The following is a 15,000-nucleotide window of genomic DNA, read 5'->3' as shown; positions in this document are numbered from 1 at the left end:
GTAAAAGACAAAATCCAAAGTAAACATAAATATTCCTTACTAATAGGATTATTTATTACATTTTTAATATTTTGTGGGTTTTTTAGATATATGACAGAATTATATCATACTCATTTTTATAATTTCAAATATATTGATGTATCTAATACAGAAAAATTAAAAGAAATATTTTTTAGTAATAATCCATATTTAGTATATTGTAAGAATGATAAAAATACAAGTATACACCCTGTGATTAATGCTAGTCGATCTAACTTACCGGATATTCTTAATATTGCTGTAATTAATTGTAAAAGTGTTTTGCCAAGTAAACAAAACATATATCAAAGATTTAGTTTAGAAGATAATACACCTGCTTTTGTAATTTGTTATGGGAAGAAACCAAAACCAATAAGTGTAACTTTATTAAATAATAAAAAGAAATTTGTAACTTATGTACGTGAAGCTTTAGTATTCAATGTTCCTTTTTTTAGTAAGTTCCCACAATTCCAAACCAAGTGTCTAAATAAAAATAAAAAATGTGTACTCTTTATTAACAATTTAGAATTAACAACTAAAAATATCCAATATAATTATATTAATGATTTATTTGTTACAAATAAATTTTTCAATATAAGCCCATTAATTATTGATAATAAAAGATTCTTAATAAAATTAAATAATGAATTAAATAAATCTTATTTTAAAAAAAATGATATACATGTTTTATGCCTTTTTAATGATTCAGTTAAAAATGTGGATACGTTCTATGGATTCTTTTATAATGATAACTTTGATGACTTTAAAAAATTATCCACTTTTGTTTCTACATGTATAAATGCAAATAGCCAAACCAAACACGCTATTAAATTGTCGGAGCCTCCACAAATTAAATATAGACCAGTCAAGCAAACCAAACAGTGAAAGTAAAAATTGAAATATATAATATGTAAATGTATACATATATATATATATATATATATTAATTTTAATTTTAATTTTTTTTTTTTTTTTGTCAATACTTTTATTAAAATGAGTAATTGAGTTATATGCTTCTTATAAGCAAAATTTTGTTCATATTTATTCTTTTTGCTTATCAATAATGGAAAATTATATATATGGTATATTTTTATGCGCATTTCTCCTTTTTTTTTTTTTCTTCAAATCTATAAGTATACAATTTTTTTTTTTTTTTTATAAATATTACACCGCTTTTTATTTACACTAATACGTATTTATATGATATATTTATTTATATATTTATAATGACTAATAGACAATTGAGTTAAAATGAAATTTTTTTGAAAACAAAACATAATTAAAACAAATAAATATGAACATATACATATATATATATATATATATATATATATATAATATCAATATGTTGATTTTTTTCAAAATTGTTTTTTACAAAAAAAAAAAAAAAAAAAATATAATAGAAAGATTTCAAAATTGAAGGTTGTTATTTATTTTATTTTATTTTATTTATTTTTTAATATCCTATTTGATTTGTTTTTTTTTTATTTCAATTTTGTTTTATACTATTGTTACCATTTTGTTCTTTATTATTTTGAGATATAGTATTTTGTTTGCTAACATATTTGTTATATATATCTTTAAAGAAGTTTTTATTTTCTATATCATAACTTCTATTATTACGAATATTTTGTTTTGTGGGCATAACAATTTGCATAATTTCATCATTTTCTTTTTGTAATTCCAAAACTTGTAATTTTAAAGTTTCTAATTTATGATTTAGTATAAATTCTTTTTTTGCTTCTTTTAAACTATTTCTTTTATATTCTGCTATAATTATTAAAGCTGCAATTAAAAATATAATAGTTTCACCTAAAATTTCACTACCTACATTTACTGATTTGTTCTCACTAATATAAGAACTATAATTAATATTGGTCGTATTCGAATTGTAAAATTTTTTTTGTATATATTGTTCAAAGAAATAATATTTTTTACCACAATATATACATATACTCTTAAAATTTTTATTATCTATAGCTTTCTTTTTTATATAACCTGATATAGGTTTACTTACCTGTCTTATTAAAACAATCCCAATTTTAAAAAGTGGAATCATTTTCTTATCTCAAGCTATTATAGGAACATTTGTACATCATACTATGCTTGGTATATACAAAAAAAAATATATAAAAATATAAAAAATAAAAAAATATAAAAAATATAAAAATATAAAAAATATAAAAATATAAAAAATATAAAAATATAAAAAATATAAAAATATAAAAAATATTAAAAAATATAAAAATATATAAATAAATTCACAATAATAATAATATGTAATATATTGATTTTTAATATATATATATTGCATATGTTCATATAACCATTCAAAATTTTTAAATATAAAGCTAATTTTCTTTCTTCTTTTTTTTAAGTTTTATATATTTTTTGGACACAAAAAGATTTTCTAAGACGTTTTCACAATGGTTGTACAATATATATATATATATATATATATATTATTTATATGGTTGCTATATATATTCCAATATATTTTTTTTTTATTTTTATTTTTATTTTTATTTTATTTTATTTTATTTTATTTTTTTTGCTATATTGGAAAAACTCAAATAAGTTATATAACTATCACATTACTGAACATACAAAAAGTTGATTTTCTTATCATATATATATTTCATCTTATACAATTATAACTCTCAAATATGTGGGTGTATTATCTTTTCACATAAAATTTAATTTTTGCTTAATAATTATTAATTGGACATCTAAAAGAATATTCAACCTTTTTTTTTTTTTTTCTTTTTTCTTTCTTATTTTTTAAAAAATTGAAGTATTCCTATTATATTATATGATTTGTTACTTTTATTATTATTATTTTTTTTTTTTCAAATTATAATATTTAATAAAATTGAAAAACTAAAAATATATATATATATATATATATATATATATATATATATATATATATATATATATATGTATACATATTTATTTATGTATAATTATATAATTATAACAAAACCATTTATTGTATACATATTTATTTTATATTGATACCGAAAAAAATAAATAAAAACTGAAAAAAATAGACTATTATAGTTTTTATTATTATACCATAATATTTATATATACATTTCGTAAATATTTATTCTTTATATATTTCTTTATCACATACATATATATACTATAATAATATATATATATAATATATATATGTATATATATTATATATATAATAATTATTATTGACCATGTAATATTTATTAATATATCCATTTCACAGTTTTTTTTTTTTTTTTTTTTTTTTTTTTCTTTACAAAGCGATTCAAGAAAAAAAAAAGAAAAATTAAAAATACAAGCTATGAATATATATATAAAAATGACATATATGTATGTAATTATATATATATATATATATATATATATATACGTATTATATAATAATATAAAATAATATATATTTTTTTCTGAATTTATATATAATATAAATATATATTATTATAAAATTTTGTAAATAATATTTAGAATTATATATAAAATTATATCTTTTTAATTTCTTCTCTTTTCTTTTTTTTTTTTGAGAAAAGTCTATTTTTATATAGATTTTGTATGAAAATATTGAATTCACTGTTTTTTTTTTTTTTTTTTTTTTTTCTTTGTATAAAAATAAATATATATTTTAGTTGAAGGTTGTATGGAGTTGGTTTTTTATTATTTATATGTTATTTTTTATTTTTTTCGTTTTTAAGAATTAAATAAATGTAAATATTTAATACTATTATATATTTTTTTTCTTTTCTATTTTTTAGTAATTATATATATAATATATATATATATATATATATATATATTATGTTAATTCTTATAATTTAAACCATTTTTCTGTTATTTTATACATAGCAGCCACATTTTTAAAATTATTTATAATATATATATATAATTTTTTTTTTTTATTATAAATCTACCTTTTATTGTAATTTAAAAAAAAAAAAAAAAAAAAAAAAAAGTGAAAAAATTATAAATATTTATAAATAAATATAGATTTATATATTCACTTCTTAATAAATATATAACCAATCAAATAAAATTTTTTGTAAACATATTTCTTTTTATGTATAACAAAAATGATATGACCACAATGAAAATACAAAAATATATTTAATTATTTATATAAATATATATCTTTTTTTTTCATTTGTTTATATATATATTTATATATATATATATATATAGCAAGAGTAACAAATGAAGGATGTAAAATTAAGCAAGTCTAATATAAATGCATATGAGAATTGTAACGAGCTAAATTTTAAAAACAAAATAAAAGATAATAATGAAAATTATGAAAAAGAGGAAAAGGAATGTAATGACATATCAATGAATCGCTTGAATGTTACATGTTCCGAGTGTTCATCATCAAGTAGTATGGATGATGATGATGATAATAATAATAATAATAATAATAATAATAATAATAATAATAATAATGTTAATATTAATAACTATAATAATTACCATTGCGAAAATAGGTTAAAATTATTTGATAATAAAAATAAAATGATCAACGGAAAGAAAAAAGAAAAAAAAAAAAAAAAATATAGTGTACATGGAATTAATTACAATGTAAACAAGAAGAATGAAGATTATTATCATAAGAATAATAAAAATTTTGATAATGATATAATGGATGAAGAATATAATAAAAAAAGAGGAAAAGTATATAACCTTTTTTCAAAAGAACATTATGTATATGAACATTATAAAAAGAAAGATATTTTATTAAGTTTGTGGTGGAAAAATTTAATAGACCTGTACTCAGATATTATAATAACCAATTTGTGTAACAATATAAGTAATATAGAAATTATAAACATGAATCATCAAAATAATAATATTATAAAAAATACAAACTTCGAGTATTTCAATGAAGGGGTTTTATTTTTTCATAATTCAAAAAAGACGAATAATTACAAAATGAGCATATTACGTGTTATTACAACAGATGAAGTAAATAAAAAAAATGAAAAACAATTTTTTCATTCATCAGCATTAAAAAATAATATTATAGATGATTCTTTTAAAAAGTATTATTCGAAGAAATATAAAAATATACCAATAATTAAAAGATATAATTCTATGTATTTGCCATATTATACAACCAATACAGATATTTTATATTGTAATAAACAAAATATGAACACTGGTGTAATGTCACGTGAAGCAAAGTTTATGCATGATGATAATGTAATTGTAGCTAATAAGTCTATAAACGGAAAAATTTATCTTTATAATATTAAAAATACAATTAATAGGATTAATAAAATGGAATCTATAGAAGCTGAGGGGGGGATATCAACTGCCTTGGATGATGATAATTATATGAATAATGATTATTATGTTGAGGAACAGGAAGAAGAAGAAGAGGAGGAGGAGGAGGAGGAAGAGGGGGATGAAGATAATAAAGAAGATTTTGATAATGAAGAGAGCGACGAAGACGAGGAAGGTATTGACGATGAAATAGAACAAAACAAAAAATATAATAATGAAGAAAATATTGGAAAAGATGAAAAAATTAATTCACATGATGGTAGTAAAAGGATCGATGAGAATTCAAAAACTGCATGTTTTGAAAATAATAAAAAAAAGGAGAGAGTCCTTACATTTAGGAAGAAAAAAAAAACAGAAAGTGGTAAGGAGCAAAATAAGAGTTTAATATGGAATAATTCAAATAATATTAATATTAATGTTATTCAGCATAATAATAATGATGATAATAATGATGATAATAATGATGATAATAATGATGATAATAATGATGATAATAATGATGATAATAATGATGATAATAATGATGATAATAATGATAATAATAATGATGATAATAAAGATGATCATAATAATAATAATAATAATAATAATAATAGTAATAATGATTATGACCATTGTGATGATAATGATACGAAAAGAAAAAGTCGAAAAAAAAAAAAATATAAATTAAGGCATAAAGAAAAAAAGAAAGAATATCACGATTTTGAGGAAATAAAAAAAAAGAAGAAAAAAATATATGATGGTCAATTATTATTAGAATTAGAAGGTCATAATAGAACTGGGAAAGGATTATTTTTTAGAGAGAATTATTTATTAAGTAATGGTGATGATAAGAATATATTTATATATGATATAAATAGTAAGAGTGTAAGTTCAAAAATAAATAAATATGGTGATGAACATACGAATGTATCAAAAATAAAACCATTTATATCAATAAAAACGAATGAATTATATAGTAATGTAAGATGGTTATATGATTCCATAATAATTGGATCAACATATAGTGGTTATTTTTCTTTATTTGATATAAGAATGAAGAATAATAATGTAAGTAGAGTTAATAATTCATATACATATACATTACATAATAATAATAATAATAACAGAAGTGGTGGTATTTATAATAATTTTATTAATTATAATATGAACAAAAAGATATCAAATATGGATAATAATAATATAAGTAATTATGAAAATAAAAAAGTTGATATGTATTCTATACATAAGAAAATAACAAAATATGAAATATCAGATATAGATAAATATAATAGTCAAGATAATAATTTAATTTGTTTAAGTTCATTAAATAATATATTTATTTTTGATATAAGATATATAAATAATAATTTACCATATAAAGTATTACATGATAATTCATATAATAACTATTCTTTAAATGATACATATTTTGAACCATATCAAACATCTCTATATACTGGTGAAGGCAATAGTAGCAATACAAATGTTAATTATTTTTATGATAATTCATATAATAATTTTTATAATGATGATTTTTTTAATTCAGATACCTTTATTCATTCCTTGTTTTGGTGTAATATTGAAGGATTTAATTATATAGGATCCTTAAATAATAAAGGAATTATCAACATTTATGATGTTAATAAAAGTAAACAACATTGTGTATTTACATATGGATGTAAATATATTAAACATTTTAAATATAATCCATATAAAATTAATAATTTCTTATCAGTTGATAAAAATAATATTCTGCATCTTTTTACATTACCTGACCACATATATAAAAGTGATTTTGATATGTATCTAAATAAATATGTAAAGGATGAATAATAAAAATATATAAATAAATAGAAAAACACACCCACATATATATAAATATATATGTGTTTCCATTTTATAAATGTTTAAAAGCATATTACAATTTATAATTCTTTATCATTCAAACAAAAAAAAAAAAATTATATTAATTAAATATAAAAAAAAAAAACTTTACATTACTTGTATATATATATTCTATATAATTAACATTATAACGTCTATTTATATGTATATATTGAATTAGAACAGAAGAATATATGAATAGTATATATCTTTATATTTATCATCATCTTTATCTTTATTGTATGAACACACATAAGCTGATACGTCAGTATAATAATATATTCATATATGAATATTTTCATGTTCGTACAATAACATTTCAAAAAATTATATTTGAATAATTTCAATTTAATATAATTTTTTTTTTTTTTTTTTCTTGTGATAAATAAATACACATATATATATATATATATATATATATATATATATATATATATATATATATATGTGTATTTATTTATTTATATTTATAATTAAATATCCTTAAATATTATTTAATATATCATTTGCATAACATTTCACATTTGAACATTTTAATTTATTTAACATTTTAAAATTAAAAGTTAAAAATTAAGAACATCTAAATGAAACTGAAAAAAATAAGAAATACATATAAATAAATATATATATATATATATATATATATATATATACATATATATATTTTTTTTTTAATATCCTTTTGTGAGGGAACAAAAAAAAAAATTGTCAATAAATAGACATTTATCTATATATATATATATATATATATATATATACATATATACCATGTTACAAATGATGAAGTATATTTTGTATATCTTCTTGTTTTGATATTATAGAAGTTCCTGTATCATTAAAATTTTCCAAATTTGTTATCTGCTCTTGCTCCTTTTGTAGTGTTTCTTTTTTGATAAGTTCTCTTCTGTGAGGATATAATTTATCTAGCTGTTGTATTAACTTTTTTTTTTTTTTCAAAATTTTTGTTGTTCTGCCTCTATAAGATTTAAATTTAAAGACATCAACTTGTGTATGTTTTATAGCGTCTGTTATCATTGAAGGTCTTCTATATATTTTAATATTTTTAGGAACATATATTTCGAAAATTTTTGTACCACTTCCTGTTATAGAAAACCAACCTAAATCAGATATGACTATATCATCCACGCTTTCAAAATCCTTTCCATATATTTTTATAGTATGTTTAACAAATGGTTTTAATAAATCAAAATCTGAGTTAATATGTGGAGGATATAAGAAGGAGCATTTTTTTTTTTCAAGAAATGATTCGACTTTTTCAGTTCTACACATATGTACAGTTACTTTATTTGATAAATAAAACGTTAATAAAGAAAAGGTACCATATATAAAATTTATATAACACATAGAACCTATTATGATAGAGGAATCTTCTTTCAATTTATATGTAAATGGTTGTATTTTTTTATTTATACATATACCATTTAAATCTATATCCTTATATAAAATAGAAGAATATTGGTATTTAGTAGGTATACCAATTGTATCTATTATATTTATATTTTTTTTCAATTTAAAAACATTATAATTTAACGTAGTATAAGGTATATTTGATGTAGTAACACCTCCCTTTTTTCTTTTATTATATATATCACCTATATGTTTATAATTAATATACTTTAAAAACGAATTAACAAAAGTTGACTTACCTACATTAACACAACCTACTATATATATGTCAGTACCTTTATCTATGTCAACATAATATTTCATTCTTTCTTCTAACATATCATAATTGTAAAATTTTAAGGCTGATATAAATATTAAATCATTTATATGAGAATTTTTTATTTGCCGAACTAAATTACGAAACCATATTTTTATCATATCTAAATTTGTTGATTTAGGTAAACAGTCTACTTTGTTTACTAACCATATGATATTTAAATCTTTATTTTTACATGCTATATATAATTCTGGTAATATAGTATTTTCAATATTTGTTATATCTATTATATATAATACTAAGGATTTACGTTTCATTTTTTTAATTAAATTATTCATAATGTGATTACGATCTCCTTCGATATATTTAGATGTGCTTAATTCCATTTTTTCAACATCTAGTCTTTTCTTATCATTTCGTTTTTTCATCACATCTTTTTTTTCGTATATGTTAATGCATCGTTTATCTATATTATACGAGTTATCTTGATAAAGATATTCGTTATCTATATCTTTGTTATGACTTTCAATATTTACATTGTTTTTAGCACATGTATCTGTAACGTCTTCAAGGTTACCTTCGTCTGTTTTTTCTTTAACAAGGACATTATTATTGTTATTAATAAAATTATTGTTATTAATAAAATTATTCTTATCATTATTTACATTAATATTGTTATCATTATTTACATTAATATTGTTATCATTATTTACATTAATATTGTTGTCATTATTTACATTAATATTGTTATCATTATTTACATTAATATTGTTATCATTATTTACATTAATATTGTTATCATTATTTACGTTAATATTGTTATCATTATTTACATTAATATTGTTATCATTATTTATATTATTACCATTAATAATGTTGTTTTTATTTTGCATCATATTAGTTTTACTTATTTCCATCTTCCTACTTTTATCATATAATTTTATCATCTTTTTTACAATGTATAACATATTAGATAAAGCTATATTTTTATAAAATAATCTGTCAATAATATTAATATTTTTTTCATTTCCCCTTTCATTCATATCTTCTGTTTTTAAAATATTAGGAGAAATACCAGCATAAGTGTGTAAATTTTCCTTGTCCTTATTTATATTATTATTATTATTATTATTATTCTGACTTTTTTCTATATTAATATATTTATTTTTTTGTACCTTTTGTTTAATTTCCTCTTGTAACAATTTTCTACATTTAATAATATTTTCTACCCTATGTGTATCTACTTCACAATTAAGATCAGTACTTTTATAATGTTGCAATCTATAACATCTCTTACATAAAATAATTCTTGTTTTTATTTTATAATTTAAAAAATTATTAACATCAACCTTAACACCATCAGGAATAGTATTAACTTCTTCTCCTTTAACCTTGGTATAAAATTTTAATCTTCCATTTGTATATTTTTCATAAACTGAATAAGGAACATATCCACTTTTCTTTTCATTTGTTGTTTGTAGAAATTCTCCACATCCAATACAATTAAGCTTTCTCAATGGATTTACATAAAAATAATCTTCTTCTACATTTAAATGATTGTACACATTTGTAGTGAACGGAATGAAATTTGTTTTTTTATGTAGAAGTTTTATGTTAACGAGTTTTTTATTTTTATGTATAATGTTTTTATATAGTATGTTGAACATTTAGTAAAAAAAAAAATATATTTTTTTTTTTTTTTTTTTTTTTTCTAATATAAAGGTATATATCAGAACGAAGAATTAATATATATATATATATATATATATTAAGAGATAGAATTAATGTATGAATATATTATACACGTTATTATTAATTTACATGTGTATTATTACATATAAAAAAATTAAATATTAAATAAATTCGACATTCTATGAAGAAATAAATATATATAAATTTTGTTTTATTTAATTTTTTTATTCTTAATTAAATTCTTTGTGAAGTAAAAATGTATTACAAGAATATTTTTTATATTAATAGAAGAAGAAAAAAAAAAAAAAAAAAAAAAAAAATTATATATATATATATATCATTTTATATGCTTTGCTTATATTGTAAACATTTTATGATTAATGCGATCATACAAATTACGTCCGTATTATACACATATGATAAAATGATTTACATTTTATATTTTAACTAAAACATAGTAAAAGTAATATTTATTTAAAGTTAATAATTTAAGTGACATTTATACATATATATGTATATAATTTTAAAGAAAAAATAAATATATTTTTTGCGAATACAAAATAAAAATATGAAAAAGCCATAATACATAAAAAGAAATACCGATATGTTTATATATATATATATATATATATATGAATGCATTTTAAAAATATGAGGAGCAAGTTATTTTTACTTGTCGCTTTTTTTATGGTAAAATAACAAAATAAAAATTATAAAATAATATAACAATTATATATATATATATATATATATATATATATATATATATATATATATATATAGTTATAACATTTATATTAAAATTGTACATTTCTTCTATAATACATATATATATTAATTATTTCCATGTGCTTTAATTTTTCAATTTGGTCAAGGATGTTATCATTAATTCTGAATCGAATTCTAGATCAGCTATAGAACATTTATAATATTCCTCTATTTGTTTAATATGAGACATTTGATTTTTACTAATAAAATTAATTGCCATACCCTTAGTTCCGAATCTACCTGTTCTACCTATTCTGTGTATATATGTTTCCATATTAACACGTTGATTAGATGTATTATTTACAGTATCACCTATTCTTCCTTGATATATATATGGCAAATCAAAATTAATAACTAAACTTATGGATGGTACATCAATACCACGAGATAACAAATCTGTACAAATTAATACTTTTGATATTCCTTTTTTAAAATCAGCCATTAAGGTATCTCTGGTTTTAGGATCCATTCCTAGAACATTAGCTTTTTGTACTTGGTTTTTTGTAAAACGACTTATTATACTATCAGCACATATTAATGTTACATTATGACTATTTTCTGTCATAAAATTATATAAATTATATGCTGACTTTTTTGAATTTACAAATATAACACATTGTGATATTGTCATGGAACAATATAATTCCGATAAATAATAATATTTTTGTTCATCATTTTCGGTTATTAGATAATATTGTTTTACACATTTTAATGTCAAATCTTCTTGTCTTACACTTATCTTTGTTGCTCTGGGAGCAAATTGATCTGCAAAATTTCGTACAGTATCATTATATGTTGCTGAAAATAATAATATTTGACAAGATCGAGGTAAAAATCTTTTAATTGTTTCTACTTGTGAAGACATATTATTTTTTATATCAATTAAATCATCTGCTTCATCTAAAACAAATAATTTTATATTTTTTGTGTCAATAAATTTTCGTTTTAAAAAATCTAAGGTTTTTCCAGGAGTACCTACATATATTTGATATCCACCTGATTTATTATATCTTTCACATAATGGTACAGCTAAAAATACTTTAACATTTAAATATTTGGTAAAGTTACAAACTACATCATAATTCTGTTGTGATAATTCTCTTGTAGGACATATACAAACAGCTTGTAAAGATGAAAGCTTTCTATTAATTTTACATAACATAGCAATCACAAAAGTTAAGGTTTTTCCAGATCCATTTTGTGATTGTGCTATTAAATTCTTATTACTACTTAAAATTATAGGCAATGCATAAGCTTGTATTTTGGATGGTCCTAAAAATTTTAAATATGTTAATATTTGTATTAATTCATTATCAATTTTTAATTCTTCCCATGTATTTTTAGAATGATATAATTTAAAATCACTACTTTCTTTATTGTTATCATTATTATTATTTTTTTCAATTGAACTAATAGTAGGGCTAAATAAATCGTTTCCTTTTTTTTCTTTTTCTTTATTATTAATATTTATATTTTCAATTATTGATATTGCTTCTTCTTCTACTGGTTCTTTGGGTTCTACAGTTTCTTCAATTTCATAATCATCATTATCTTCTACAAGTACACTGTGCTTTTTTTTAACAACTTCTTCTTCATTATTATTATTATTAGTGTTCTCTTCACCAGAAACTTTTTCACTTACACTATAATTATTATTATTACTACTACTATCATTATTTTGCTTAGTATCACTTTCACTTTTTGTTATTATATTATTATGAACATTTTGTTTATCCGATGTACATATATTATCTTCATTTTTCTCTTCTTTTGTTATTAGTTCACTTGGATTTTTAAGATCTTCACTTGGCATTTCATTTTCCTTTTTATTCTCTTCTTTATTTTTTTCACTCTTCTCTTCACCTTTTTTATTTAAGCTATTTGTAAACGACAAAAGATCAGAAGCTGACAAATTATTTTTATTTTGTCCGCTCATCATGGACATCATTGTTTGAAGGATAGCTGGGTCATCTTTATTTTTCTGTAGATAATTCAAAAACATATTCATAACATTATCACTACCTGCATTATCTTTATTATCATCAGCAGGTTGTTTCTTATCACTAGATTTGTTATCATCAGCAGGCTGCTTCTTATCACTAGATTTGTTATCATCATCAGGCTGCTTCTTATCACTAGATTTGTTATCATCATCAGGCTGCTTCTTATCACTAGATTTGTTATCATCAGCAGGCTGCTTCTTATCATTGGGTTTATTATCATCAGCAGGTTCTTTGTCATCCCCAGGTTTATTATCATCATTACTATTTTCTTCCTTCTTCTTTGAACTTTGTTCATCTTTATTTGTAACTATTATATCTGCATCTCCATTTTGTTTTTCTTCTTTAGACTCCATATTTGGTGCCTCTTGTGTTTCCATTTTTCTTAATTTAAAAGAAAGTTTTTATTATTAAATATTGTGTATTTATTTTTGTTAAAGCAAAACTATTAATTTTTATTATTTTTATTTTACTTTTTTTTTTTTTTGTTTTTTTTTTTTTTTTTTTTTTTTTTTTTTTTTTTTTTCTGTATATAACATTATAAATGTGATAACATATACGTTAAAGGTATATTGTGTTATGTTTATGTATAATTATATTTATATTTATATTCTATTTAGATATTTCTATATGCAATAAGGTTTGATATATATAATATTTTATTAAAATAAATAAATAAATATTTACTATATTTATTATATTTAAATATACATAACATTTATATATACCTTTACTATTTTATGTATTTTTTTTTTTTTTTCTTTTTATATTGGGCATTAAAACAAATGAATTATTTTTACAAAAAACATATTTTCATATATATATTCTTTTTCAAAACTGCTTAAAAGATACAAATGTTATAAAAGAATATAAAAATAAATACATATAATATATATAAAATATATATTTCTTTTTACAAAAATGAAAAAAAAAAAAAATTAAATAATATTTAAAAAAAAAAAAAAAAAAAAAGAAATATAAATATATAAAATGTATTAAAATTTTAAATAATATTTTATTTTTTTAACCTATCAATATACGCACTTTTAAAAAAATGATAGATCAATTTTTCTAACATTAGGATGATAAGATATATATAATAAAAAATATCTTTTTTAAAAAATACATAAGCTCATCCTTATTATATATATATATAATATATTTATAAATATTTTATTTTATTTAATATATATATATATATATATAAATGTACTTATTTAATTCCCTTGTATTTTTTTTATATATATTTTACTATATTTTATAATGTAATTAATATGTAATAAATAAATATAACTTTTTTATATATATTAGTAAAATAAAAAAAATGAATATCATTTCTTTTTATATTAAAAAAGAGAAGAATTAATTAAAGTAAAAATTGTATATATTAGAAATATATGGAAACCATATACTACATATTATATATATATATATATATATTTTTCTTTTTAAAAATTAGTTGAAAAAGTCTATTTTTTACAACATTATTAAAAATATATCATTTTTGAAACTGTTTCATTTTTTATATATAACTAAAAAAGGAAATAAAGAAAGAAAGAAAGAAAGAAAGAAAGAAAGAAACAAACAAAAACAAAAAAAATAAAAATAAAAAAAATAAAATAAACACTATATTTTAAAAAATTAACTATAAAAAAAAAAAAAAAAAAAAAAAAAAAAAAA

The 15,000-nt window shown here is 18.6% G+C and overlaps 5 protein-coding genes across 5 annotated transcripts in view; 2 read left to right on the top strand and 3 right to left on the bottom strand.

The window, feature by feature from the left end:
- The window catches only part of PRSY57_1458700 (hypothetical protein), a gene marked incomplete at both ends in the record, with an annotated part of 1,023 nt that extends 120 nt beyond the window's left edge, over positions 1-903 (top strand). Inside the window, one exon of the mRNA XM_012910183.2 lies at positions 1-903. This exon is cut by the window's left edge and continues 120 nt beyond it. Coding sequence (XP_012765637.1) covers positions 1-903 — 903 coding nt within the window.
- A 604-nt stretch (positions 904-1,507) lies between these two features.
- PRSY57_1458600 (OPA3-like protein, putative) lies at positions 1,508-2,077 on the bottom strand (the record flags this gene model as incomplete). The annotated part of the gene is made up of 1 exon (XM_012910182.1): positions 1,508-2,077. The coding sequence occupies one exon, from the start codon at positions 2,075-2,077 to the stop codon at positions 1,508-1,510; it is 570 nt and encodes a 189-aa protein (XP_012765636.1).
- Positions 2,078-4,227: 2,150 nt separating this feature from the next.
- PRSY57_1458500 (hypothetical protein) lies at positions 4,228-7,125 on the top strand (the record flags this gene model as incomplete). Its single annotated transcript, XM_012910181.2, has 1 exon — positions 4,228-7,125. One exon carries the CDS (start codon positions 4,228-4,230, stop codon positions 7,123-7,125), a length of 2,898 nt encoding a protein of 965 aa, XP_012765635.2.
- An 822-nt stretch (positions 7,126-7,947) lies between these two features.
- On the bottom strand, positions 7,948-10,527 carry PRSY57_1458400 (GTP-binding protein, putative; the record flags this gene model as incomplete). Its single annotated transcript, XM_012910180.2, has 1 exon — positions 7,948-10,527. One exon carries the CDS (start codon positions 10,525-10,527, stop codon positions 7,948-7,950), a length of 2,580 nt encoding a protein of 859 aa, XP_012765634.2.
- Positions 10,528-11,405: 878 nt separating this feature from the next.
- Positions 11,406-13,700, bottom strand: PRSY57_1458300 (ATP-dependent RNA helicase DBP5; the record flags this gene model as incomplete). Its single annotated transcript, XM_012910179.2, has 1 exon — positions 11,406-13,700. One exon carries the CDS (start codon positions 13,698-13,700, stop codon positions 11,406-11,408), a length of 2,295 nt encoding a protein of 764 aa, XP_012765633.2.
- Between the last annotated feature and the right edge of the window lie 1,300 nt (positions 13,701-15,000).

The sequence above is a fragment of the Plasmodium reichenowi genome, chromosome 14 (assembly GCF_001601855.1).
Source record: "Plasmodium reichenowi strain SY57 chromosome 14, whole genome shotgun sequence".
Lineage (NCBI taxonomy): Eukaryota > Apicomplexa > Aconoidasida > Haemosporida > Plasmodiidae > Plasmodium > Plasmodium reichenowi.
The sequence above is the reverse complement of the archived record's forward strand: the minus strand, read 5'-3'. Positions and strand labels throughout refer to the sequence as shown.